At 44.7% G+C, this 27,427-nt stretch overlaps 1 protein-coding gene across 5 annotated transcripts in view; it reads right to left on the reverse strand.

Moving 5' to 3' along the window:
• Positions 1-22,530, reverse strand: part of LOC145357747 (glutathione hydrolase 1 proenzyme-like) — a 55,458-nt gene extending 32,928 nt beyond the window's left edge. For 2 of the 5 annotated variants that reach the window (XM_080211200.1, XM_080211199.1), the window contains exons 1-6: positions 21,225-21,598; positions 19,709-19,864; positions 17,378-17,508; positions 16,168-16,236; positions 11,935-12,127; positions 1,108-1,271 (exon numbers count right to left, since the gene is read on the reverse strand). In XM_080211200.1, coding sequence (XP_080067326.1) covers positions 1,108-1,271; positions 11,935-12,127; positions 16,168-16,236; positions 17,378-17,508; positions 19,709-19,864; positions 21,225-21,358 — 847 coding nt within the window. In that variant the 5' untranslated portion in view covers positions 21,359-21,598. Of the gene's footprint in view, positions 1-1,107; positions 1,272-11,934; positions 12,128-16,167; positions 16,237-17,377; positions 17,509-19,708; positions 19,865-21,224; positions 21,599-22,361; positions 22,391-22,450 lie in introns of those variants that run through there. The other 3 variants (XM_080211195.1, XM_080211196.1, XM_080211197.1) reach the window with 3 other exon arrangements.
• Positions 22,531-27,427: the final 4,897 nt, after the last annotated feature.

A 27,427-nucleotide genomic window follows, 5' to 3' on the forward strand; every position in this document is an offset into this window, starting at 1 on the left:
TGAATTCACATGTTCATCTGTAATCAATCCTCTTTCCAAACTGGAAACTGAGTGATTAATTAGCAGGGTTTACATGAGCTGTCAGCTTTACTTTTGTCAACTTTACTCAAATTGCCTCTCCTCCATGGCAGCGTGACTGCAGTACGCACAATCTACAGGATGCACTGCATCAACTTACCAAACTAAGGTCAGCAGTATCTCCCCCCTTTATACCCTCCAGCACCCTGCGAGATAAGGGTGGCAAAATCATGGGAGCGCCATCAACCAAAAGTTCCCTTACTGTGACTCATCCCCTATCCGGACATAGATTTGGGTTCTTTATTGTTTCTGGGTCCAAGCCTTTGTAAGTTCTGGCTAACACCAGCATGTTGGGCAGCAATGGTTCAAAGAAAGATCAACCGTCTGGACAACTACTGTAGAGGGACAACATGCGCTGTCTTGCCAACATCACATACATTTCAGAAGCAGGTGCGAGGAAAGGAGACTGGATGGAATTCTCTTGTAAGACTATAAAATGTAAGGGCAGGAGTTGGCCATTTGGCCCATTGAATCTGCTCTGCCATTGAACGAGATCATGACTGATCAGATGTGATAACCCTCAACCCCACTTTCCCCATAACCCTTGATTTGCTTACAGATTAACAATATGTCCATCTTTGCCTCAAACATACTTTACGCCCCAGCGATCTGCGGTAGAGATTCACTACCCTTAGATAAGAAGTTACCCTTCATCTCAGTCTTAAATAGGCAACCCCTTGCCCTGAGACTATGCCCTCTGGTCATAGACTCTACCCCAAGGGGAATCAACCTCTCAGCATCTACTCTGTCAAACCCCTTGGGAATCCGATATGTCTCAATAAGGTGGACCTTGCACTCCTCTAAACTCCAATGCATACTGTCCCAACCCAGCTAACCTCTCCTGATAAGAAAATTTACACAGTATTGAAGATTGGGTACAGAGTGTATTCACTCCGAAGTGAGAAATAGAAAATAAAACATTGGAAACACATTGATTCAGGAAGCGAACTTGCATTTGATAAAATGGAAACTCAACTCCCCAGTAAGACGACGAGATATATCCCATTGGTGGGATATCCAGGTACTTACCCGACTGACTGACATAATGAACAATGTCCTCTGCAATGGGTCCGTCATAGAATGCATTTGGTCCTTTATCTGCTATCATCTGCAGCGTATCTGCTAATTGTGGAAAATATATCATCTCATTCTCGCTCAGGATTTGGCGGCTGTTTTTCTTACAGAACACATCACTGCGGAAATGAAGGAATTTTTGGCTATTATCAAAGAACAATTTTCTTCATTGTTAAAAATGGCGTAAATTCAAATATAAAAGTAGAGAATGTTGTAGCAATTGTATTGGGTGTTGGTGAGACCACATCTACAGTTGAAAAAAAGTTAAAGTTCATTTATTAGTCACAGTAAGGCTTACATTAACATCACAATGAAATCCTCCTAGTCACCATCATCTGGAGTATTATGATCAGTTTTGAGGAAAGATGTGGTGGAATTGGAGGCAGTTCAGAGAAGGTTCACCAGATTGATTCCGGGGATGGAAGGGTTGACGTATGAGAAGAAATTAAACAGGTCGGGCTTATACTCGCCAGAGTTTACGAGGATGAAGGGGGATCTGATCGAGGTATATAAAACTTTAAAAGGGATTGATGAAGTAAATGTAAACCAAATGTTTCCTCTTATGGGGTAATCTTGAACACGAGGTCACGGGTATAGGTTGAGAGGCAGTAAATTTAAAACTGGGATGAGGGGGAATTACTTCTCGCAGAGGGGTGTGAATTTGTGGAACTTGCTGCCCCATAGCACAGTGGAGTCTGAATCATTGAATGGTTTCAAGGAGGAGATAGATATATTTCTAATAAAAGAGGGGATAAAGGGATATGGGGGACAGGTGGGGAGGTGGATTTGAGACCAGGGAGCGATCAGCCATGATCTGATTGTGTAACGGAGCAGGCTCGAAGGGCTGAATTAACCTACTGCTCCTCATTCCGATGTTCCTGTGTACAATAGGAATCCACGCTCCAAGCGATTGTAGGTGATAGAATTACATTGTAGCACAAAGCCATCCTGAGAATATAGGATTGGTGAACGCCTCATCACGTGGATGTTTTTACAATTCAGCAGCATCCATAAAAATATATGTGAATTGATGAAAATACATTAGCAACATCACTGTCAAAATCTGTACAAAGGATTTCTTCATTATTATTTCAAACTAAATCATCAAATGACACAAAAAGTAAAAACTGATCACCCAAATAATTTTAGAAATTGTATCGTAACAGCCTTTTCCACCAGATTTTTAGCCAGTTTCTGCATTGGAAAGTAACCTGGTGGAAAATTTCTAGTGATGAGAAAGTCATTAATAAATCAATTGCTTTAAGTAAGTGTGAACTTCAGAGTGCGATTACAATCCTGATGTCTCTCCTGAGATTGGGGTGAATCCATACCAGAAGGCCGGGTTGTATTTAATACTCCCTGCAGGGTACTGGAGTTTGAGATCTTGTTCTAATAAGATATAAATTCTTGTGGCTCGAGGTTTGTTCTCACCCAGAACCAGGCACTTTCCTTATCCTCAAAACCTACTGAGTGGGATTTTTCGGCCGCACTCGCCCCAGAACCAGAAAATCCTGCCCGAGGTCAACGGACCTTCCCATGGTCTGCCCCTCACCCGCTCCGATTCCCGTGGTGGGCAGGATGGTCACCTTTGCCCCGTCTCTGGACAGGAAAGAGGCAGGTTCAGGTCAGTCCCCCATTTCATACCCACCCAATTTTCACTTAAATGAAAAGTGAATTAAAATAGGTAGTGGCCTAAAAACTGTCACCTTGCTGCCCAGCAGTGTTGGTTACCCTGAGTCTATTTACCCGGTATGCAGTTTGGAGACTCATGGGATACTTTTTGAGATGTTGTAGCATTGGGCAGTTCATGCCAGAGGGACTCTGGTCCTGCTGCAGTGAACGAAGATTTGGCTGGGTGCCAAATTCTCCATCCTTGTTGCTAGTGGTGACAGGGCTGAACGGTTGGACAATTCCGGCCACTAATTCCACCTACAGTTAGCAAAAGTTAGCATTTTAACTGAGTAACCTTATTCCAAGGAAGCCGGAGTAGGAAACATAGTATCGAATAGTTGAAGATAAGATTAATCCAGGGTGACACTAGTTGAATAAATAGTTGAACAAAACTTTTGTATAATTGGGATTGGGTCACAAAACCCCCTGGGTATGATGGTGCAAGTCTATCCCACAAGCAATCTTAGTGAATTACTTGGGCGTTAATCCCCACTGCCTTATACCTGTGTATAAAAAGTGGGACCTGGGAATGTAGTGTGAAGGGTTGACACCAGAAACACATGCGGCACCATATAATTGAGTGACAAAGATCTGGAGTGAGCAGATATTCTAAACTTGTGCAGAGATCCCAATCTGTGTATAGTGGCAGTAACTATAGAGGAATGCTTTTAACAAACAGCAGTCTCAATCAAGCAGCTTCCTTTGGGAGAATAGACAAGTCAAGATCCCTGTTACAAAATCCCACTTTCCTTAAAGTTGAGAGTGGAGGTCAGGAACCTCAGGGCCCTACGACCCTCAGGAGTTTTCATGCTGAGTGGGAATTTGAACAATTCAGCATCTTAAGTTCCTTGGGCCGAAGGTGGGCCCAGTGCAACAGTGCAAAAAGGGAAAAAAAGAACTCACTTCTGTGGCTGAGAGGGGAAAGCCATTTCTGGCAAGTGTTCCAGAGAGGGGACAGAGAAATGTCCCAGTTAACATGGGTGGAGAAAGAAAAAGAGATGAGCAGAAAAAGGGCCAGACTAAGTTGTGGGCACTGCTGCCTCACAACACCAGACACCTGGGTTCGATTTCTGGCTTGGGTCACCGTCTGTGTGGAGTTTGCATGTTCTCCCCGTGTCTGCATGGTTTCCTCCGGGTGCTCCAGTTTCCTCCCACGGTCCAAAGATGTGCGGGTTAGGGGGATTGGCCATGCTAAATTCTCCCTTAATGTCAGGCAATCGAGGTGGGTAAACGCATGGGGTTACGGAGATAGGGCCTGGGTGGGATTGTGGTCATTGCAGACTTGATGGGCCGAATGACCTCCTTCTGTGCTGTAGGGATTGTGCGATTCCATTCTAAGGATTCTATGGGCCCGATTCTCCCATCGCGACCTGCAGCTTTTTTGGCAGGTTTGAATCGTACCGTCATCCTTTTTCCAGGATTTGTGCATGTGCCAGGAATGGATCCACATCTCCCAGTGCCAGAGAACAATCACTGGTCAGACCATGCTGGAAACCAGCGGGAAGACAGGTAAGTAATTTGAATCTTTTTTTAATGTAGTTTAAATATGTTTTGTATGTCATTATTGGGCCAGGCATGCAACTAGCCAGGCCTGATACAACCTCCCCCCCCTGCAACGCAGCTCCCCCCCCGCAACGCAGCTCCCCCGTGCCACACAGCTGACTGCCCTCACAGTGCAGTTGTTTGTAAAAGCCTTCTCCCTCATGTCCCTGACTCTTGTCTTCATCGCTCTGATCACAGACAAACAGAGACAGAAGGACATTCTGGCTGCAAGTTACTATTACCAACTCCAGTAATGAATTGTTGATTTTGTAATCTCTAGAGAATTAAATTCCTTTTTCAACAAGAATCGCAATTCATTTTTCAAAGTTGTGATAAGCTATTTACATCAATTACTTCCTCCGGCAGTTCTACATTCTCACCACTGGCTGGGTACAGAGGTTTCTTCTGAATTCCCTGTTAGATTTCTTGGTGACCCTCCGCAGTATTTTGCTTCTATCCGATAATGATAACCTTGAGTTATGCCCTTCACCACCTGAGGATAATTTTTAAAACGTTCCTTTTTTCAAGGGAAAAGAGATCCTGGGCTGGACTTTCCCTCCCAAGGTCAATGGACCTTTGCAATTACACCACAAGACCATAGGGGCAGAATTAGGCCACTCGGCCCATCGGGTCTGCTCTGCCATTCAATCATGGCTGATAGTTTTCACATCCCAATTCTCCTGCCTTTTCCCCATAACCCCCGATCTCCTTATTAATCAAGAACCTATCTACCTCTGTCTTAAAGACACTCAATGACACTCCCACAGCGTTCTGTGGCAAAGAGTTCCACAAGATTCACCATTCTCCGGCTGAAGAAATTCCTCCTCATCTCTATTTTAAAGGATCGTCCCTTTAGCCTGAGGTTGTCCCCTCTGGTTCTAGTTTTTCCTACAAGTGGAAACATCCTCTCCCCATCCACTCTATCCAGGCCTCGCAGTATGCTGTAAGTTTCAGTAAGATCCCCTCTCATCCTTCTAAACTCCAACCAGTACAGACCCAGTGCCCTCAATCATTCCTCATATGATACCTTCGCAAGATTCGTGTCCCACTTGTGGTGGGCGGGATGGGAAAATTCTGTCCCCCAGTCTGTCAATTCTCTCCTGGTATACACAAGCACACATTTCTGCTATTATCCTTGCAAAACTTTACTGCACCCTCTCCAGTGCCTTTTGTATTCTGAGGTTTCCAGATGGATTATAGGCCGGTTAGTTTAACGTCTGTGGTAGGTAAAATGTTAGAATCTGTCATTAAGGAGGAAATTGCGAGGCATCTTGAAGGGAATTGCTTGATAGAGCAGACGCAGCACGGTTTCATTAAAGGGAAGTCGTGTCTGACAAATTTACTGGAGTTCTATGAGGATGTGTCTAGGGCGGTGGATAGAGGAGAGCCGGTGGATATGGTCTTTCTAGATTTTCAGAAGGCGTTTGACAAAGTGCCTCACAAGAGGTTATTGCAGAAGGTCGAGGGACATGGAGTTGGGGGTAAGGTGTTAGCGTGGATAGAGGATTGGTTGTCAAATAGGAGGCAGAGAGTGGGGGTCAACGGGTGCTATTCGGATTGGCGGATGGTGACTAGTGGAGTGCCCCAGGGGTCGGTGCTGGGGCCTCAGCTTTTTACCATTTATATAGATGATCTGGAGGAGGGAACCGAGTGTAGAGTGTCGAAATTTGCTGATGACACCAAGATTGGGGGAACGGCAAATTGTGCGGAGGGTGTGGAGAGTCTGCAGAAGGATCTAGATAGGCTGGGCGAATGGGCCAGGAAATGGCAAATGGAATTTAATGTTGGCAAGTGTGAGGTGGTCCACTTTGGTAGGAAGAATGGTAGGAAGGACTATTACTTACGTGGCGAAAAACTGCAGCAGGCGACGGTGCAGAGGGACCTCGGGGTCCTTGTGCATGAGTCGCAAAAACCCAGCTTGCAGGTGCAGCAGGTGGTCAGGAAGGCGAATGGGATGCTGGCCTTCATAGCGAAGGGGATTGAATATAAAAGTAGGGAGGTCTTGCTGCAGCTGTATAGGGCATTGGTGAGGCCGCAACTGGAGTACTGTGTGCATTTTTGGGCGCCGCACCTGCGCAAAGATATTTTGGCCTTGGAGGGAGTGCAGAGGAGGTTTACTAGGCTGATACCGGAGTTGAGGGGGTTGAGCTATGAGGAGAGGCTGAATAAACTGGGCTTGTACTCGTTAGAGTTTAGAAGAATGAGGGGAGATCTCATTGAGACGTATAAGATGATGAATGGGATGGATAGGATAGAGGTGGAAAGACTCTTCCCGCTCAAAAAAGACAATAGGACTAGGGGGCACAGCCTCAAGATAAAAGTGGGGCGGTTTAGAACGGAGTTGAGGAGGAACTTCTTCACTCAAAGGGTGGTGAATCTCTGGAATTCTCTGCCCGTTGAAGTGGTGGAGGCTGCCTCGCTAAATATTTTTAAGACGCGGGTTGATGGGTTTTTGATAGGAGAGGGGATTAAGGGTTATGGGGAGAGGGCGGGAAAGTGGAACTGAGCAGCGACAGATCAGCCATGATCTTATTGAATGGCGGGGCAGGCTCGAAGGGCTGGATGGCCTACTCCTGCTCCTATTTCTTATGTTCTTATGTTCTTATTAATTCTTGCTTTCTAATTTTTTTCTTTCTTCATGTGATGTGGGTCTATCCCTGAGTCAATCACATTGCTGTGAGTCTGGAGTAGACCAGAGCAGGTAAGGACGGCACATTTCCTTCCCTACAGGACACTGATGAACCAGATGGGTTTTTGCGACAATGGTTTCACGGTCAACATTAAACTCTAAATTCCGGATTTTTGGATTTCACCATCTGCCATCCCTCTTGAGCCAGTTTAAGGCTGTGTTTACATTTTGATGACAGCTCTACAGGAGACAATCTGCCATGGTGGGATTTGAACTCAGGTCTCCAGAGCACTACCCTGGGTCTCTGGGTTACTAGTCTAGCAACAATACCATTACACCACTGCCTCGCCTAGGTAGGCTGATTGTTGCTGCCATTATTTAATCACAGGGTGAAATTTTACCAGCACATCTACCTGAGGTTTATACGACCCCGCTTGAGGCCAACAGAGATTCCTGTTCTCCGAGCCGCACCCGCCTCCAGAATCGGGGCAGTCATGCCGGTAAAATTCCAGCCGCAGTGTAACATTTTCCAGTTCCCACGTTGAGAATTTGATGGCTCATTTCCCTCACGCCCACAGAATGGTTGCGTCAGATTTGATTTGTGTCACTGTCTAACCTTTCCAATTCCCATCGTGAAGCAGATTTTAAGGCACCAGCAGCAGTCGAGAAGTATCTGCACGTGGGCAGTTCTTTAAAAACCATGATTCGGGGATTTTGATATTCTGACTACAGCTTTTCCCATGGCCAGGGGAAACAATCGGAGTGACGTGGTGGCATGGTAGTTAGCATTGCTACCTCACAGCACCAGGAACCCAAGTTCGATTCCCGGCTTGAGTCACTGTCTTGTGTGGAGTCTGCACATTTCCTCTGGGTGCTCCGGTTTCTTCCCAAAGTCCGAAAGACATGCAGATTAGGTATATTGGCCTTATTAAGTTCTCCCTCAGTGTACCCGAACAGGCGCCAGACTGTGGCGACCAGGGGATCTTCACAGTAACTTCATTGCAGTGTTAATGTAACCTCACTTGTGACGCTAATAAATAAACTTTAAACAACGTGGGCCTAAAAATAGGTCAACCAGAAAACTGGTGGCACCACTCAAGGAAAGTGTACTTCTCAAGGTTGCATCCTGTGCCAATATAGCACCAGACCTGCCTCTTGTCTACTGTTGAGCTGTCATCAAAACTGTAAATATGGCATTAAATTGGCTCGAGAGGGAAGGATTCTGATGGTTGGCTGTGTAATCGCCCTGGCATCCACCAAATTGAATTTCTTTCCTCAGATTGCAGTGTGTTAATCAGATATTCATGGAGATCAAAAAAAAATAATTTGGGGCTGAAACTCGAATTAAATTGTTCACCTTTAGTGACTGGAGTTTAATTTTTGCTTTTGCTGTGTGTGCAGGCTACCAGATCGCACTGTGAAAGCAATCGCCTGGGAGCTCGGAAAACCTGTTCACAATAAAATTATGTACACTTGTCTTCCTTTCTTTCACGAACAATATCTCACTATGTTCCATGAATGAGGCTTTGAAATGCCCGTTGTTGTGAATTGAGTTGGCTCGCTGTGTCTGACATTTATTTCAGCGGGGCCCAACTCATATCTACAGCACTGCAAGAATAGGACAAAGACTCCCCAGGTCTCAATCATAACACTTTCAGTCTTATGTGAATATCTTTAGAAACTATCGGCCAAATCTTCTGTGGAGTAGCAATCACTGTTGGATTCTTACTGCCCCTCCTTGTTACTGGACTGGAGCTGCAGATTTTTCACTTGGACTTCCGACCCAGGCTGATTGAGAAACACACAATACGGTTGCTCTGGGAATCCGTATTGGTGGAAGTGAAGCCACACCCCTTTTTACAGCGTTTTACAGCGGCACGGTGGTTAGCACAGCTGCCTCACAGCGTCAGGGACCCAGGTTCAATTCTGGCCTCGGGTCACTGCCTGTCTGGAGTTTGCACATTCTCCCCGTGTCTGTGTGGGTTTCCTCTGGTTTCCTCTCACAGTCCAAAGATGTGCAGGTTAGGTTAATTGGCCATGCTAAATTAACCCTAATCTCAGGGGGATTGACAAGGTAAACGTGAGGGGTTATGGGAGTAGGGCCTGGGTGGGATTGTGGTCGTTGCAGACTCGATGACCGAACGGCCTGCACTGTAGGGATTCTACGACTCTTTGAAATAACTCCAGATTCCCTTTATTTACAAACTCACTTCCACTCCGAGAATGCTTCAGATACACAGTCAGAATCCGGAGTGGCAGTAGCCCTGACACTCCTCATTTTATACATAGGTGGCTCCCTGATTGAGGTAATGATTGCCTGCACAATCAGGGAGCTCACACTCCAAGAGGCCAATCTCAACAAAGAACAAAGAACAACCCAGCATGGGAAACAGGCCCTTCAGCCCAACAAGCCCACGCCGCCATTTTAAAGCATTTTCCTACACCACTAGCTGCCATAAAGTGCTAAGTTTAAATGTCCTAATAATTTTGACAAAATAAGAACATAAGAAATAGGAGCAGGAGTAGGCCATCTAGCCCTTTGAGCCTGCCCCGCCATTCAATAAGATCATGGCTGATCTGTCGCGGCTCAGTTCCACCTTCCCGCCCTCTCCCCATAACCCTTAATCCCCTCTCTTATCAAAAACCCATCAACCCGCGTCTTAAAAATATTTAGCGAGGCAGCCTCCACCACTTCAATGGGCAGAGAATTCCAGAGATTCACCACCCTTTGAGTGAAGAAGTTCCTCCTCAACTCCGTTCTAAACCGCCCCCCCTTTATCTTGAGGCTGTGCCCCCTAGTCCTACTATCCTTTCTGAGCGGGAAGAGTCTCTCCACCTCTATCCTATCCATCCCATTCATCATCTTATACGTCTCAATGAGATCTCCCCTCATTCTTCTAAACTCTAACGAGTACAAGCCTAGTTTATTCAGCCTCTCCTCATGGCTCAACCCCCTCAACTCCGGCATCAGCCTCGTAAACCTCCTCTGCACTCCCTCCAAGGCCAAAATATCATTGCGCAGGTGCGGCGCCCAAAACTGCACACAGTACTCCAGCTGCGGCCTCACCAATGCCCTATACAGCTGCAGCAAGACCTCCCTACTTTTATATTCAATCCCCCTCGCTATGAAGGCCAGCATCCCATTCGCCTTCCTGACCACCTGCTGCACCTGCAAGCTGGGTTTTTGCGACTCATGCACAAGGACCCCGAGGTCCCTCTGCACCGTCGCCTGCTGCAGTTTTTTGCCCCGTAAGTAATAGTCCTTCCTCCCATTATTCCTACCAAAGTGGACCACCTCACACTTGCAAGAGGAAGTGTATAAAGTAAGTGGGTGAGGGGGTTAGGCTTGAGGTCAGATGTTCAGTGGGGAATAGTCAGGTGGGAGATAGTTGGTTGGTGGAAGGACTCAACTAATCCTAATTTTCCTGGGTGGTTGTTGAAAAGATGTTCCCTCTGCCCCCCCCACTCCCTGCTGTGGGAGCTCCAGGAGGAGGGAACACAATTTAAAAATAAGGGGTCACCCATTTAAGAGGGAGGAGATGAGAATTGTTTTCTCCGTGGGCCGTGTGTCTGTGGAACTCTCTCCTTCAGTGGGTGGAGACAGGACAGCTGAGTATTTTTGAAGGCCGAGTTAGATATATATTTGAGGGGTCAAAGGATATGGGGGTCGAGAGGAAAGTGGAGTTGAGGCCATTATCAGATCAACCATAATCTTATTGAAGAATGAGGCAGGCTCAAGGGGCTGAATGGCCTTCTCCTACTTTGTGCGCACACATACCATTCTGGGTGGCAACTCCCGTGCAGACATTTACAAATAGGCTAAGATTGAAAACATGGCGCCAATAATATCCACAGGGTCATTGTGAGCAGAAGGTTATCTTGGATTGCAATGGGATCCTGTTCAATTGCGCCAGTGGGCTGACGAGTGGCAGATGGAGTTTAATTTAGATAAATGTGATGCATTTTGGTAGATTGAATCAGGGCAGGACTTACTCAGTTAATCGTGGAGCAATGGGGAAAGTTACAGAACAAAGAGATCTCGGGGTACAAGTTCATAGCTCCTTGAAAGTGGAAGCACAGGTGGACAGAGTGATGAAGAAGGCATTCGGCATGCTTGGTTTCATTGTCAGAACATTGAATACAGGAGCTGGGACATCTTGCTGAAGCTGTACAAGACATTGGTAAAGCCACACTTGGAATAATGTGTACAGTTCTGGTCACCCTGTTATAGAAAGGGTATTACTAAACTAGAAAGGGTTCAGAAAAGATTTACTAGGATGCCACCGGGACTTGATGGTTTGAGTTATAAGGAGAAGACTGGGATAGACTGGAACTTTTTTCTCTGAAGCGTAGGAGGCTGAGGGGAGATCTTATAGAGGTCTATAAAATAATGAGGGGCATAGATCAGCTAGGCAGTCAATATCTTTTCCCAAAGATAGGGGAGTCTAAGACTAGAGGGCATAGGTTTAAGGTGAGAGGGAAGAGATAGGAAACGGTCTAGAGGGGCCATTTTTTTCCACACACAGGGTGGTGAGTGTCTGGAATAAGCTGCCAGACACAGTAGTAGAGCCAGGTACAATATTATCCTTTAAAGAGCGTTTAGACAGTTACATGGGTGAGATGGGTATAGAGGGACATGGGCCAAATATGGGCAATTGGGACTAGCTTAGGGGTTTAAAAAAGAAGGGTGGCATAGACAAGTTGGGCTGAAGGGCCTGTTTCCGTGCTGTAAACCTCTATGACTCTATGAACTAATTCATCCATTACTTCATATTTGGGAACAAATTGTTCTAACAGGGAATTATCGCCAGCTTTATTTTCAAATCAAAGCACAATACTTCCACATCCAAGGCCACACTTTGAATTCTAGTTTAGCTCAGTCGAAATATTAGCTAACAATAACGAATGTTTTTTTAAACTGTATTTAAACTCATTCTCACCATAACGAAGCACTTGCTTCGATTTGGGCTTTACTTGTCTCAAGGGCTACAGCAAGACTCTTACCAACCGGAAAGCCCTTTCTTGCGAGTTTAATGGATGGCTCAAACAACTGTTTCCATGGTAACCGGCCATGCCGTTGGTGGGCAAGTGCATACCCTCTGATTTCACCTGGAACAGCGATCGAGGTCCCTCCTGCAACACAGGAAACATCAGAGAAATGGAGCGATTCCAGGAGAGAGCTGCAGTGTTCAGAACTACCCTGACCAAATAAGTCAACAAATAATGCAGCTGTGAAGAAATCTTTATCCAGTCAATCTCATCCCATGGACATGGACTTTCAAGTGTATTTTGATGGCCATTAACTCACTATCTTTCCAGTCACAGTCCTCCATGTCTAGATTGCCATCAATCCCATTCCTAAACCGGTTGGGATGTGTGGAGGAGGGGAGGGGCATCAGCAAATATTGACACATTGCCAGTCCGAGGTCTGTAGATATCAGCACATTCTCAGCTCCCTTGCAATTGGTGCAATCCCGACTTTCTAATTTTCAGGAGGATTTTGATAAAGACCCGCAGTGTTGGATAGACTGGATGCAGGGATGTTCCTTCATCTGGCTTTTGGGGGCGGGGGGAGTTGGAACGGGGGGTCTAGAACAAGAACAAGGGGTCACAGTCTCAGGATACAGGGTAGACCATTTAGGATTGGAGGTGAAGAAAAGTTTCTTTACGCAGAGGGTGGTGAGTCTATGGAATTCATCACCACAGAAAGCTGTGGACATTGCGTCATTGAATATATTTAAGGAGTAAATAAATTTCTAGTCTAATGGCAATGCAGGTATGGAGAGAGCGCATTGAGATAGAGGATGAGCCATGATCAGATTGAATGTCGTAGGAGCAGGCTTAAGGGGCCGAATGGCTCCTATTTCTATGTTTTTATGTTTCCCTTTAAACACAGGCATTCCCACAACACCTTACCTTGACTGCAAATGTTGACACATTCAGTATTCCTATGGAATATACAGTGTCCATCATCACCTACAGTCTACCCCGAACCCCCACCCCCAGCTCCACCATCCACAGTACAGCCTTGCATTAGTCATGATCAGTGGAGACATGCCCCTCACTGTCAATGTCCCCTTCAATGGAATCTTTCAGCATCAATTCTATGGTCAACAACTGGCGAATGAGGTGCTGAATGGACAATATTACACAGGTCTTTTTGGCATAAAGAATTTTGATTCTCAACCACAAGGACCTGAATTATGGGTGCACTGGGGGTATGCAATCGGAGGGTTTGGGAGCAGATACATCTGCCACAATCAACCCCAGACCATGATTTTATGCTGAATGACCAATGAACAGGCAGCCAATGTGAACCTAGTATTGGGAGAGGCTCAGCACTGCCAGGGACGGTGGGAGTGAGGGGGGTGGCGGGGGTCCGGCTGACACATCCCCGGGGAGAGAACTCCTGCAGACCTGTCCTGAAATAAAGCCGGGTGGAAAAACACTGCAACCAGAGGCAGCACATTTACACACAAAGCCTCAGTCCCCAGGCACCTTGTTAAATTTTATTTCAGCCCTCACAGTTCATCCTGCCCTGGATCACTGTCTATGTAGAATTTGCACATTCTCCGTGTCTGCGTGGGGTTTCCTCCGGGTGCTCCAGTTTCCTCCCACAGTCCAAAAGACATGCTGGTTAGTTGCATTGACCATGCTAAAGTCTCCCTCAGCGTTAACAGGGAGAACGTGCAAACGAACAGGCGCCAGAATGTGGCAACTTGGGGATTTTCACAGTAACTTCATTGCAGTGTGAACGTAAGCTTTCTTGTGACACTAATAAATAAAAACTTAAACCCTAAATCTTTAAGAGTTGATGGGCCATGTAAGAATGCCTTCAATTAGCCCCTTAAGTGGGCAAGTCGCCTGTTTGATTGTTGACGGGAGCGCTTCAAACTTTCAAGCCTGTCTGCCAACCAAAACATTGCGTGTGTGAGTGAAGACAACCGGGGCACACATGCGATTTCACACACTCCTGGGTCCGACACAAACCCTCCTGAACAATGTAAAATTCTGGCTAAGGGCCTGTGGCTCTTGTTGATTTGATTTGGAATATATCCATAAAATACCAGCAAATATTTCAGTTGTGGAGAGCCACCTTCATTGCATTGATACTGGGTAGTGTGTCAACAGTGAAGCACTTATCTCTAGGATGGATTATTTAAGGAGTTCTTGTTTTTGCCGCTCGCAGTACCCAGTATTTGCAATTTGGTTACCACTCACTGCTCCTACAGACAATAGCTATCCCTGAATAACTGATATACGCAACTCAGGACACAGTAGGAATGGCAGATGGAGGATACATCTGGGCTCAGAAACCTTTGGGATAAGTAAAGGATAGTCCAAAATGGAATTTCTAATGATGACGCCATCATCACTGACAAAGGGGAACTCTCCCCCTAAAAAACCTGCAGAAACTGAGTGTTAATTGAAAGTTTCAAAAGTGGAATTAACTGACTTTGGTTTAGCAAGGGTGACAAAGATTACAGAACAAAGGATGGTATCAATTTGATTTGATTTGATTTATTCTTGTCACATGTTTTAACATACAGTGAAAAGTATTGTTTCTTGCACGCTATACAAAACATACCATTCATAGAGAAGGAAAGGAGACAATGCAGAATGTAGTGTTACAGACATAGGTGGGTGTAGAGAAAGATCAACTTAATGCAAGGTAGGTCCATTCAAAAGTCTGACAGCAGCAGGGAAGAAGCTATTCTTGGGTTGGTTGGTATGTGACCTCATGCTTTTGTATCTTTTTCCCGAAGGAAAAAGGTGGAAGGGAGAATGTCCAGGATGCGTGGGGTCCTTAGTTATGCTGACTGCTTTGCCGGGGCAGCGGGAAGTGTAGACAGAGTCATGGATGGGAGGATGGTTTGTGTGATGGATTGGGCTACGGTCATGACCTTTTGTAGTTCCTTGCATTTATTGGTGCTTGTACATTCCTACAGGCTAACTGTTCAAGATGGAAGTCAACTAGGATCTAATTGAATGGTGGAACAGGCTTGAGGGGCTGAATAGCCTTCTTCTGATCCTATATTCCTGTGCTTTATACTTGAAGAAAAAAAAAACACAATCACTGGCACTGGGACACATCACCAAAGAAGCTATCAGTAATAAACTGACACAAAATGAAATTTCCAGTGACAGCTTCCACCAGTTTTTTGACAACAATTGATAAGTGATACCATTGACTTATTGAAGCGGTCTGTTGCCCTGGCAACGACGACTAGAATAATGACATGACCGAAAAACTGGATCAGAAATTGGATTTTGCTACTTCTGGAGATGTTGGCTCAGTAACCCATGACCGAAGAGTGGGAAGAGCGAAAGGACTGGTGTCAAGGGGCGATTAAGCTTGAAACATGACATTAGTGCTTCCTGCCTTCCTCCTCGAACTGAGGGAAAGGCACCGTGTTCAGCAATGAGCAGAACCTGTAGAGCAGTTAGCCTGTACAAAAGTACAAGCACCAATAAATGCAAGGTAGAGTAAAGGTATTGGAATAAATTGGAGTATCTTACTTCACAAAGTGCGAGCAAGCCAGTGCTGGCTTTTCTCGAGAACTTCATAATTCAAAATGTGATTTCCCCGTCAGGAAAAAGATACAAGTCTGAGGTCACGTGCCAACTGACTCAAGATCAGCTTCTTCCCTGCTGCTGTCAGACTTTTGAATGGACTTACCTTGCATAAGGTTGATCTTTTACTACACCCTAGCTATGATTGCAACACTACATTCTGCACCCTCTCCCTTAGCACACTGGTTAGCACTGCTACCTCACAGTGCCAGGGGCCCGGGTTCAATTCCCAGCTTGGGTCACTGTCTGTGTGGAGTCTGCATGTTCTCCCCATGTCTGCATGGGTTTCCTCCCACATTCTGAAAGACGAGCTGGTTAGGTGCATTGATCCGAACAGGCACTGAACTGTTGGAATTTCACAGTAACTTTATTGCAATGTTAATATAAGTCTTACTTGTGACTAATAAATAAGCTTTACTTTTTTCCTTCTCTATGAACAGTATGTTTTGTCTGTATAAGCGCATAAGAAACAATACTTTTCACTGTGATAACACATGTGACAATAATAAATCAAATCAATTATGTTGCAATCCAAAGCCGTCTGTACTTTGCACCTGAATAGAAGAACAAATGGGTTCAACCTCAATCTCCTGGTTTACCTGTTTCCAGACTTCTGCTGAGTTCTTGCTCTGGAGCCACCTCTCTTGAGTTAATAACCTCAACCTGTCCTGAAGAGAAACATGAAATCGTTAGAAATCAAATTCAGTCTCTCTTGGATTTGATCTTTTTTCTATATCTTACATTCTCTCTCCATTTCCTGATCTCTTTATTTCACTTCTTGTCACCTAACTCCTTCCATTGACGGGGAGAGTCAAACCGTCTGGGTTTTTGTCATTAAAACTATTGATGTTTTACCAATGCTCCATAATCCATAAATTCAAGATGATATACAGGGGCTGGAAACCACATAAACCCCTTTGGAACGTATACTTAACATGAAATGTAAAGTCGCCATTGTCCCAGACAACCATGAGGGGGAGAGCTGACTGGTGGTGATTTATTCTGAGGGTCAGCACACCCCAGGCAAGGGGTAAGGTTGAGAAAGCAGGGCCTTCACGAATAACCTCAGTGGCACGGGAATTGAACCCACACTGGTGGTGTCACTCTATACCACTAACCAGCCACCCAGCCAACACTGAGCTAAACCCACTCACAATTTGAAGTGTAAATGTATATTGTAATATGACCTGTGATGGCGAGGATAGCGAGGCAACTTGTGAATTGAAAGAAACCAATGTGTATTGTACTTTACACGGTGTCAAATTGAACTTGTGCAATGTACCTTCACAAATGAAATATCAGAAAAAGTTGACTTTATAGAGAGTTTCAACATAACCGTTGTGGGAACCACTGCACTTCATTCAACACAATTCCTGGTGAGGTGGGACAAGGTACGACACAAAGAATAGTACAGCACAGGAACAGGCCATTCGGCCCACCAAGCTTGTGCCGACATCTGACGCCTTTCTAAACTAGACCTGTACAATCAACTGCTGAAGAGGAGATTAGCTCAAGGGCCAAAGTTAGGGCCCTGATCCCAATAGGCAAAACTCTTTAACTGATGTGAAATTTGTGGAGTTACTCCATTCTGATGGGTGAAGAGACTTTGCTTCCTTTCTGCTGTACCATGGACAGAAAGCAGGAAACACAGAGCGGAAGGCAAGAAAGGAAGCGAGGAAATTAAAAGCAGAGTTATCACTATGCTCCTCCAATTCGAATTTTATTCCACTTCAATATGTTCAGATCAACTTAAAATGTTATCACAACTGTGAATAAAAACACACAAGGAAATGTTTGAAGTGAGTTCACCTGTTGATGCGTTATAGATGGTGAGGATCAAACCTCCTCCAATCCCCATACTGTGCACATTCACCAGTCCGATACAAAGCAGCGCTGCAATGGCTGCATCCACCACTGATCCATTCCACTTCATAATGTCCCTGGAAGAAATCAAAGTTCCCGTTTTTAAAGTTTATTTATTTTTGACACAAGTAAACTTACATTAAAGCTGCAATGAATTTACAGTGAAAATCCCCTAGTTGCCACACTCCTGTTCGAGCTGCCTCCTGGGCTTTGGTCTGACCCTGGTTGTCAGTGATGGGGGAGTCTGCCAGGGTGAGGAGGGGTGTGGGGCAGGACATCGGGGTGCTCTGGGTTGGAGGGATCAGGGCTGGCCGGGAATTGCTGTGGGGGCCGCGACCGGATTTTTTGGGGGGGGGGGGGGGGTGGCTGAAGGGGCAGCACTGCGGGGGTCCCGGGGGTGCCAGTGATCGGGCTGGCCTGCAAACAGGGAGACTGACAGATCGGGGCCACTGCGCATGTGCAGAGTTCCGGAACTGTCAAAGTCCGGTGTGAATTGGCCCTGCCCCCGGGTTTTTAATGGGATTCACGACTGTGACCTCTGCATTGCACAGAGTGCGGAGATTCCAGTGTGAAATTGAACTGAGAAAACAGTCATGATCTAAATCAGTTTTCCCACCAACTCAGCGCTTTTGGGAGAATCGCCCCCCTCAGATTCAGTTGGGAACTGGGAAGTTTTCCAATTAAATCAGTAACTCGGACAGGGCTGCCCTCTCTCCTCTGTTCCACTTGAGTGTTGTATTGAACCATCAGCAGAGTCAATCAGGATAATGTGGGCATAAAGGGATTGACAATCCCAGACAGTTGAGGAGTACAAGTGAATGCCTTCACATGAACAACATCATTACCTTCCATTCAGATCTGCTGTGGCTGCACAGATTGATGAGTGTCTGTGATTAGTTTGTACTGGGCCTGGGACCAAGGTAATATCATAGCCCCATGAGAAGCTGGCAATTGAGCTGTTGGAGAAGCAGCGAGATTGATGGGAGAGCACAGACTACAGTTTTCTGGGCTCTAGGCTTTCATCATGGTATCCCTAGTAACAGTAGGGATACCATGCGCAGTAGGTCAGTAGCTTTCTTAGCTTTTATCCTACGTTAAATCCGTGAGGATTATGCTAATTTTTTTCTTAATTTATCATTCCAGCAGCAGGAGGTCTGAGGACAATGAAGCTGAAAATAATGAGGAGGAGGAACGGGGAAAAAATATTTCCATTGTTGACTTGCTGAGAATGAAGTTGATGAGGTTATATGAAAAGCTCTCTGAAACACGAATCCCCATACTCCTTAATCACAACCTTCTCAATATATAGGCATGGAATCAGTTGCTACTTTCTTACCTTCCGCCAGCTCAGGGACTAGGGAACATAACCTGAAGGTTAGAGGCAGGGCCTTTCAGCAGTAAAATTTAAAACACTTCTACCCACAATAAGTGGTAGAAGTTTGAAATTCTTCCACAAATGACAACGGCTGCAGGGTCAAGAATAATAGATTTCTGTTATTTGTGGGTATTAAGGACATGAGACTAAGGTGGGTACAAGGAGCTCACTCAAGATCGACCATGATCTCACTGATTGGTAGTGCAGATGGTTCCTGTCTCTCTATATTTGTCCAATGTGAACTTTTCTGTCAGGACGCTGGATTCAAACTGAAGAGAAAATTAGAAGCAGGAGGAGGCCATTTGGCCCTTTGAGTCTGCTCCACCATTCGTTTTGATCAAGGCTGGTCACAGAATCATGCAGTGCAGAAGAGGCCCTTCGGCCCATCGAATCCACACCGACACATTAGAAACGCCTGAACTCCCACCCAATCTCGCTTGCCAGCAATTGGCCCATAGCCCTGAATGTTGTGATGTGCCAAGTTCTCATCCAGCTACTTTTTAAAAGGATGTGAGGCATCCCACCTCCACCACCCTCCCAGGCAGTTCATTACAAACTGTCACCACCCTCTGGATAAAAACATTTTTCCTCAAATACCCCTATTAAATTCAATGTTCTGATCCTGCCTCCCCTCTCCTTGATCCTTTTAGCCCCAGTATAAGGACATAAGAACTAGGAGCAAGAGCAGGCTCAACAGTTGAGCACAATGGCACTGACAGACGTAGAGCCACATCCGTAGGTTAACTGATAGAGGCGACAGAGGTACAAACACTCCTCGGTGTGTGTTTTATGAAAGATTGCTAGGGTACTTCTAGGGCTTTGAAGGTGTTAGCAGCTCAAGGATTTCAATACATTTTAAATGAACATCTTTCCAAAATTCATAAAGTAATCTTGTGGTTTACCTGCCAATTTTGGAACAAGGTGCTGCATCTGACGCTACACCGGTGTTCTTGTGAAACACACAGGCACTACATCTCCGCAGCAGATGTGCAATTGCTCCGATACTAATAATAAGAATGATAATCAGAAGAATCCCAGTGACACAGCACATCTTCTTTCTGAAATAAAAACTCAAGTTTCACGGATTAGCTTGCAGTAAATCAGCATCAATAATCAGATCTAATAAAGCAAGATCTTGTGATGAAGATAATTATGTATCAAGTTTAAAGTTTATTTATTAGTGTCACAAATAGGCTTACATTAACACTGTAATGAAGTTACAGTGATAATCCCCTAGTTGCCACATTCCGGTGTCTGTTCAGATCAATGCACCTAACCAGCACGCCTTTCAGACTGTAGAAGGAAACCGGAGCATCCGGAGGGAACCCACACAGACATGGGGAGAACAGACAGTGACCCGAGCCCAGGAATTGAACCCGGACCCCTGGCACTGTGAAGCAGCAGTGCTAACCACTGTGCTACCGTGCTGCCCCATACAGCAACTAAATATGAGCAAGAGGGAGCCATCTGGGCCTTCGAGCCAGCTCCGCTATTCATTACGGTCATGGCTGATCATCCAACTCAATAGCCTGCTTTTTCCCCATAACCTTTGATCCCATTCACCTCAAGTGCTATATTCATCCACCTCTTGAATACATTCAATGTTTTGGCATCAACTACTTCCTGTGGTAATGAATTCCACAGGCTCACCGCTCTTTAGGTGAAGCAATGCCTCCTCATCTCCGTCCTAAATGGTCTACCCCCAATCTTCAGACTGTGGGACCTGGTTGCTGCCACATTTTTTCATTATTATAGTGATGACAATTTTAAAGGATTGCATTTCATTGGCTGCAAAGAGCTTTAAGATGTTCTTTTTTAAAGTTAAATCAAGTGATTTTAGAAAAAAATTGGATTAAAGAAGTAATAAGCCAGCAATCTCTGACAACAGAAACAGAAAATGCTGGAAAATCTCAGCAGGTTCGACAGTATCGGTGGAGAGAGAATAGAGCCAATATTTCAAGTCTGAATGACCCTTTTTCATCTGCCTTGGCAAGTACATGCACTGGCTATTGAGATTTACCAATCTACGAATGTTCCAGAACCATTCCTGCTCTCCACTATTCTGAATGATCACAGCTGAGCCAGTAGCAGGGATCTAAATCCCTCATTTGATACTTAATTCTTCCGACTCACAGGTGAGGACCAATCACTTGCACACAATCATTGATTTTTGCGACAAGAGGGAATGTTAGAATAGAGAGGTCCAGCATGACACACAAGGAGACCATTCAGCCCATTGCGTCTGTGCCACCCTTAATCCCATTGCTCCTGCCCTTTTTGCGATGCCCTGCAAATGTCTTCCTCTTTAAGTACTTATCCAATTCCCTTTTGAAAGTTATTATTGAATCTGCTTCCATCACCCTCTCAGACGGCACATTCCAGACCATAGCAACAAGAGGAAGAGAAAAAGAGGATTACCTGTTTTTTAATTTTTCAGGGTCACTCCTGACAGCCTTGTCCATGTCATCCTGTTTAATCCCAGATTGGAGCTGGATTGTATTTGAACCATCCTCAGTAAGTACCCCGAGTTCAGTCGGATTTTCCTCAACCATTTTTGTGTCTGTTCAATAAGTTCGGCGCAGCATAGATTTTTTTCTGACTGGAGTCTTCGCTTCACATGAACAGTAGCTCCTTTCTCTCAATTGACAACAATCGCTTGTGATTCTTCCCTCAAATCACCATGGCAATTGCCTTGCAACAGTTGCTGTTGAAATAAAAGTTGATGTTCCAGTGGGATTGAAAGGAAAAGATTTCTGGTTGTGATGTTCATGTCAACAGCCTACCTAGCTGCAACATTGGCTATTATTGGATTAACACTTAGCCAATTAAAAACAGCAGTGTGAACACTGTACAGATAATTGTGGGGGAGGGTAAGCTTAATGCATTAACAGAATCATAATCGTGCTTCCGAATATGTGAGAGGGATTGAGTGTGGGTGACCCAGACCGTTACGGTATTCTGTTAAAGCATAAACAAAAAGAACTGCAAAGGCTGGGAAGCTGAAACACAAAACAGCAAACGCTGGAAACACACAGTGGATCCGTCAGCCACTGTAACAGGAAAAGAAAGAGGTTAATGTTTTGAATATATGTTACATATGAAACCTCTCACTTGACTTCTCTCCCTAGATTTTGGTCGATTTGTATTGCTTGACAACACTTCAAGACTATTTTATTGGCTAAAAATGCCCTGGGATTTTTTTCAAGTATATTAATAAATTGCCCTTAATTTTAGTTGCATTATTTTAGTTTTCCTCCTTGCAACACTTATCATCAGAGGCAAGGATTGTACACTCAAAAAGCTCCCCATGGAATTTCAATAACTTTTTAGACCATTTGTCATTGGGCAATTTGTCATTCTAAGTTTCTATAAATTCAGACAAACATTCCAGCAATGTTGTATATATGTGTCAGGACATGAGTGAAGCTTTTTCCTCTGCTCACTAGGTATTAGAAAAAAAGAATATTGCATTTATATAGCAACTTTCACTTCCTCAGGGCTTCAACCAAAACTGCTTTATGGCCAATTAAGTTTCTCTTTTCAAAGTGTACTCACTGTTGCAACGTGGGAGAATCTTTGTGACATTGTGAGCAGCAAGATTCCCCTTGCGTTTCACTTTTACTAATCAGTGTCAATCTTCTCACCTAGCTTGAAATGTCGCCCGTGAATAGTAACCACACTAAATCTTCCTTCAACACCACGGTTTGTTGTCAACTAGAAGCTCATTCAGTGAGCAGAAGGATAATGAATTCCAACAAGTAAAACAGATTATCTTCTGTAATCTGTTAGTGGATAGATTCGCCCCAGGTAAAAGGGAAAGGAACCAAAGTGACTTTGCAGTTTGCCTGTGAGGTTAAGCTGCACAATGGCTCCCTGGTCTCACGATTACCAAGCAGAGGTGTAATTTTCCATTCTTGCACTTTGAAGGGAGGCGATGGCCTTGTGGTATTGTCACTAGACTATTAATCTAGAAACTCAGCGAATGTTCTAAGGACTCGGGTTCGAATCCTCCCACAGCAGATGGTGGAATTTGAATTCAATAATAAAAAAAAAATCTGGAATTAAGAATCTACTGATGACCATGAAACCACTGTTGGAAAAACCCTTCTGGTTTAATAATGTCCTTTAGGGAAGGAAATCTGCCACCCTTACCTGGTCTGGCCTACATGCGACTCCAAAGCCACAGCAATGTGGTTGACTCTCAACTGCCCTCCCTCTGAACAAGATCAACTGGGGATGGGCATCAAAACCGGCCAGCCAGCAACACCCATGTCCCACAAAAAAATAATTAAAATGAGGGGAAAGGGGAAATGGGATTGGTTTTGGTTTAGCTTCTCAATCTTGAAACTTTAAACTCATCCTTTCCTGGGAGTTAAAGTTAAGACCATTTGGCCATTTTTCGTAGAATCTTCAGATCAGGTTATTTGAGCTCCTGGATAAGGATAAAATTCTCACACAAAGGCACAGTTTTGCAAATTAATTTTAAAAAGCAGATCAGTCACTATCTAAAAGATAAACATTGATCAAAATCAGAATTGAGTTTGGACAGTCCAACCTTGCCTTTCTCCTCCAGGGTTCCCAACATTTCCAGCTTTCCCTTTCCTTCCGCTTTATAAAAATCCCGCGAAGAGGATGTCAGAATTCCCACAGAACTCAAAGGCCTCCTCAGGGAACACTGGAGATCCACTTTACACTCTGACTGTGGCACAAAGCCAATGGGAGTGAGGATTGCAGAGTCTTCGCCACATTGTGCTAAGTCACATATCTGTGACCAATCAGGCGGGCCTGGGGTGTATTGTACATTTACAATGTTGTTTAAGCTTTATGACCTTGTCACAGTTCCTTAATTCGTGTTGCAGCACAGCGCAGGCCACAACTGTTATTGTCTCGATATTTTGTAATTCCATTATTCTTGGCATGAGCTCAGTGAATGCTTGAAAGAAAAAGAGAGGATCAGCAGAATCAGAACAAACCCTTCAATGTAAAGAGCTCAGTAACAGCAACTGTACAGCTACACAGCTCAAAACTTTCCTCCCAGAGATATTAACACCATGAACTAGTTTTATATAGCACTGTTAACTAGATTTATATAGCATTGTTAACTAGGTTTATGTAGCACCATTAACTAGGTTTACATAGCACCATTAACTAGGTTTGTATAGCACCATTAACTAGGTTTATACAGCACCATTAACTACGTTTATACAGCACCATTAACTACGTTTATACAGCACCATTAACTACGTTTATATACACCATTAACTACGCTTATATAGCACCATTAACTAAGTTTATACAGCACCATTAACTAGGATTATGCAGAACCATTAACCAGGTTTATTTAGCACTGTTAACTTGATTGATACAGCAGTGTTAACTAGGTTTATGCAGCACAGGTAATTAGGTTTATGTAGCACCATTAACTAGGTTTATATAACACCATTAACATGAACTAGGTTTAAATAGCACTGTTAAGTAGGTTTATGTCGCACTGTTAACTAGGTTTGTGCAGCACTGTTAACAAAGTAAAATCTCCACAGTGTGCTTCACGGATTTGCGATGGAGTTTTTCTTTCTTCAAGCACAAAGTACAGCAGCTAGGGAAAGTGGTGTTGAAGCCACCAGCCCCAGTGGCAGCTTTCTCTATCACATTGCTCGGGACTCAGTTAAAAAAGAGACCATGAAGGGACTGGCCCTTGAAACGTTAACTCTGCTTCTCTCTCCGCAGACGCTGTCAGACCTACTGAGTTTTTCCAGCGTTTACTGTTTTTCAAACTCTTTCAATGTTGTGGCAATCGAATCCAAACTATCAAGATGGCTAAAACATGCTTGCTACTAAATAATTCGATTAAAGCAATCATTATTGCTCGAGGGCAAGATGGCCCAGAAGAAAAAGTTCCTACTTTTTGAAAATCTCTCTTTTTGTTACTTCTCTGTCATCTCTGAACAACAAGTTAGATTTGTAAAGTTCCTTTAGCACCAAGATGACAGCAGACAAAGAAATAGAGGGGTTTGGAGTGAAAATTCCAGTGCACGGGACTCAAGTGGCTGAAGGCAGATGTGCCGATGGTAACTTGGAGGGAAATGGGATGCAAAAAGCTAGAATTAGAATATTAGAAATAGGGGGAGGAGATCACACGGCCTCTCAAACAATTCAATACAATCATGGCTGTTTTTTTGCCATTTCCCCATATAGAATCATAGAATCCTACAGGGCAGAAGGAGATCATTCGGCCCATCGAATCTACAGCAATCACGATCCCACCCAGGCCCCTACCCCATGCATTTACCCTAGCTAGTCCCCCTGACACTAAGGGTCAATGTAGCACGGCCAATCCACCTAACCCCCACATTTTTGGACTGTGGGAGGAAACTGGAGCACCTGGAGGAAACTCATGAGGAGAATCACTCAATTCTCCGAGAGTCCAAGAGCCTGTCTCAGTTTTAAATATAGAATGATGGAATCCCTACATCCTGCCAACTATCAAGAAGCCAATCTGAATGAATTAAGCAGCAGTAGACTGGAACTGTACGTTTCTCGCTTGTTTTTACAGTTGGCGTGTGGGTTGGTTGGCCAGGCGGCCTTTATATTTTAGGTGCAACCTGGATCCAAGCTGTCAGGGCTGAAATAAAATTAATAAATGTGTCTGGGGACTGAGGTCTGTGTGTGTGTGAATGTGCTGCCCATATACTCATGGCATCGCCTTGCACATTGGTAGCTCCGCAGGGACTGTCCCCCTGAACGAGCACCGGCCCCCATGCTCCCTTCTCTCGGCCCCTGCCCTTCTCCCCCTCTCCCACAGCGCTCAGTCTTTCAGCTGATCAGCTGTTAACTGGCCACTCTTTGTAATATCATGTTAACAACATGGGTTTCACATCCACTTCCACCAAGTTTGGGAACGTCCCCTACGTACAATTCAGGCTGGGGAATTGTTTTTCCCTCCCTCTGAGTGAAGGGTGGCTCACAGTGACAGAAATACCATAAGACGTAGGAGAAGAATTAGGCCACTCGGCCCATCGAGTCTGCTCCGTCATTCAATCATGGCTGATATTTTTCTCATCCCCATTCTTCTGCTTTTTCCCCATCACCCCCGATCCCCTTATCAATCAAGAACCTACCCATCTCTGTCTTAAAGACATTTAATAACCTGGCCTCCACAGCCTTCTGCAGCAAAGAGTTCCACAGATTCACCACTCTCTGGCTGAAGAAATTCCTCCTTATCTCGGTTTTAAAGAATCACCCCTTTAGCCTGAGGCCTCTGGTTCTAGTTTTCCTACTAGTGGAAACATTCTCTGAAAGTCCACTCTACCCAGACCTCACAGTATCCTGTAAGTTTCAATAAAATCTCCCTCATTCTTCTAAACTCCAGTGAGTACAGACCCAGGATCCTCAACCATTCCTCATACAACAAGCTCTTCATTCCAGGGACAATTCTTGTAAACGTTCTCTGAATCCTTTCCAAGGCCAGCACATCCTCTCTTTAGATATGGGGCCCAAAACTGGTCACAATACTCCAAATGGGGTTTGACCAGAACCTTATACAGCCTCAGAAGAACATCCCTGTTCTTGTATTCTAGTCCTCTCGACATGAATGGTGACATTGCATTTGCCTTCCTAACTGCCGACTGAATAGAATCTTGAACAACGATTCCCAAGTCCCTTTGTGTTTCTTTCCTAAGCATTTTCCCATTTAGAAAATAGTCTATGCCTCTATTCCTCCTTCCAAAGTGCAGGACCTCACACTTTTCCACATTGTATTCCATCTGCTTTTTCTTTGCCCACTTTCCTAACCTGCCCAAGTCCTTCTGCAGCTCACCCCAGCTTCCACAATGCTACCTGTCCCTCGACATATCTTTGTATCATTTGCAAACTTAGCAACAGTACTTTCAGTTCCTTCCTCCAAATCATTCGTGTATATTGTGAGAAATTGTGGACCACAGCACCGACCCCTGAGGCACTCCACACCACGGCTGGGGAACATTCAGAAACCTCTTACACAATAATCGTGCGAAAAGAACATTTAGTATTCAAAATGGTAAGAAAAAAAAACAATCAGGCTTGCTGAAGATCTGTTTGGCAACTTAATACTGAAGAAGAAAATCTTCAGCATCAAGATTTAGTTCTCTGCGAAATGTCACACTCTCTTGGTCATTACAGTCCACCTTTCCAATGTTGAACAGCAAGATAATCCTGATAATTACAGCAGAATGCCACTACCATGAGATCTGTGCTCACAGTACCTGCATGCTGAACATCAAAGTTTTCCATTTCCAATGGATTCTAATTCTAAACTGAACCAATTGAAAAACCATTTGCTGCTCCGGATTCTCTAGCACTTTGAAGGCAAGATTCATCGTCAAACACGAAATTAAATAAAAACTGGAAATATTCAGCAGTTGAAGCATGGCTGGCAGAGCTAGAAACAGAGTTAATGGATGGGGTTTTCCAGATCCCTCACACTGGGTTCTCCTGCAGCGAAGGTGACTTGCCATTGTCTGCCAGTGGGATTTTCCAGTCTCGCCCAAGACTGCGGGGTCTCACATGGCTTAACCTGTCCTGCCGCTGGAGAACATACGGAGTCAACTTTGGGAGGACCAGAAGATCCCGCCAGTGAGACGAGC

This window comes from Carcharhinus amblyrhynchos, chromosome 24 (assembly GCF_965287045.1).
Source record: "Carcharhinus amblyrhynchos chromosome 24, sCarAmb.v2.hapA, whole genome shotgun sequence".
NCBI lineage: Eukaryota > Metazoa > Chordata > Chondrichthyes > Carcharhiniformes > Carcharhinidae > Carcharhinus > Carcharhinus amblyrhynchos.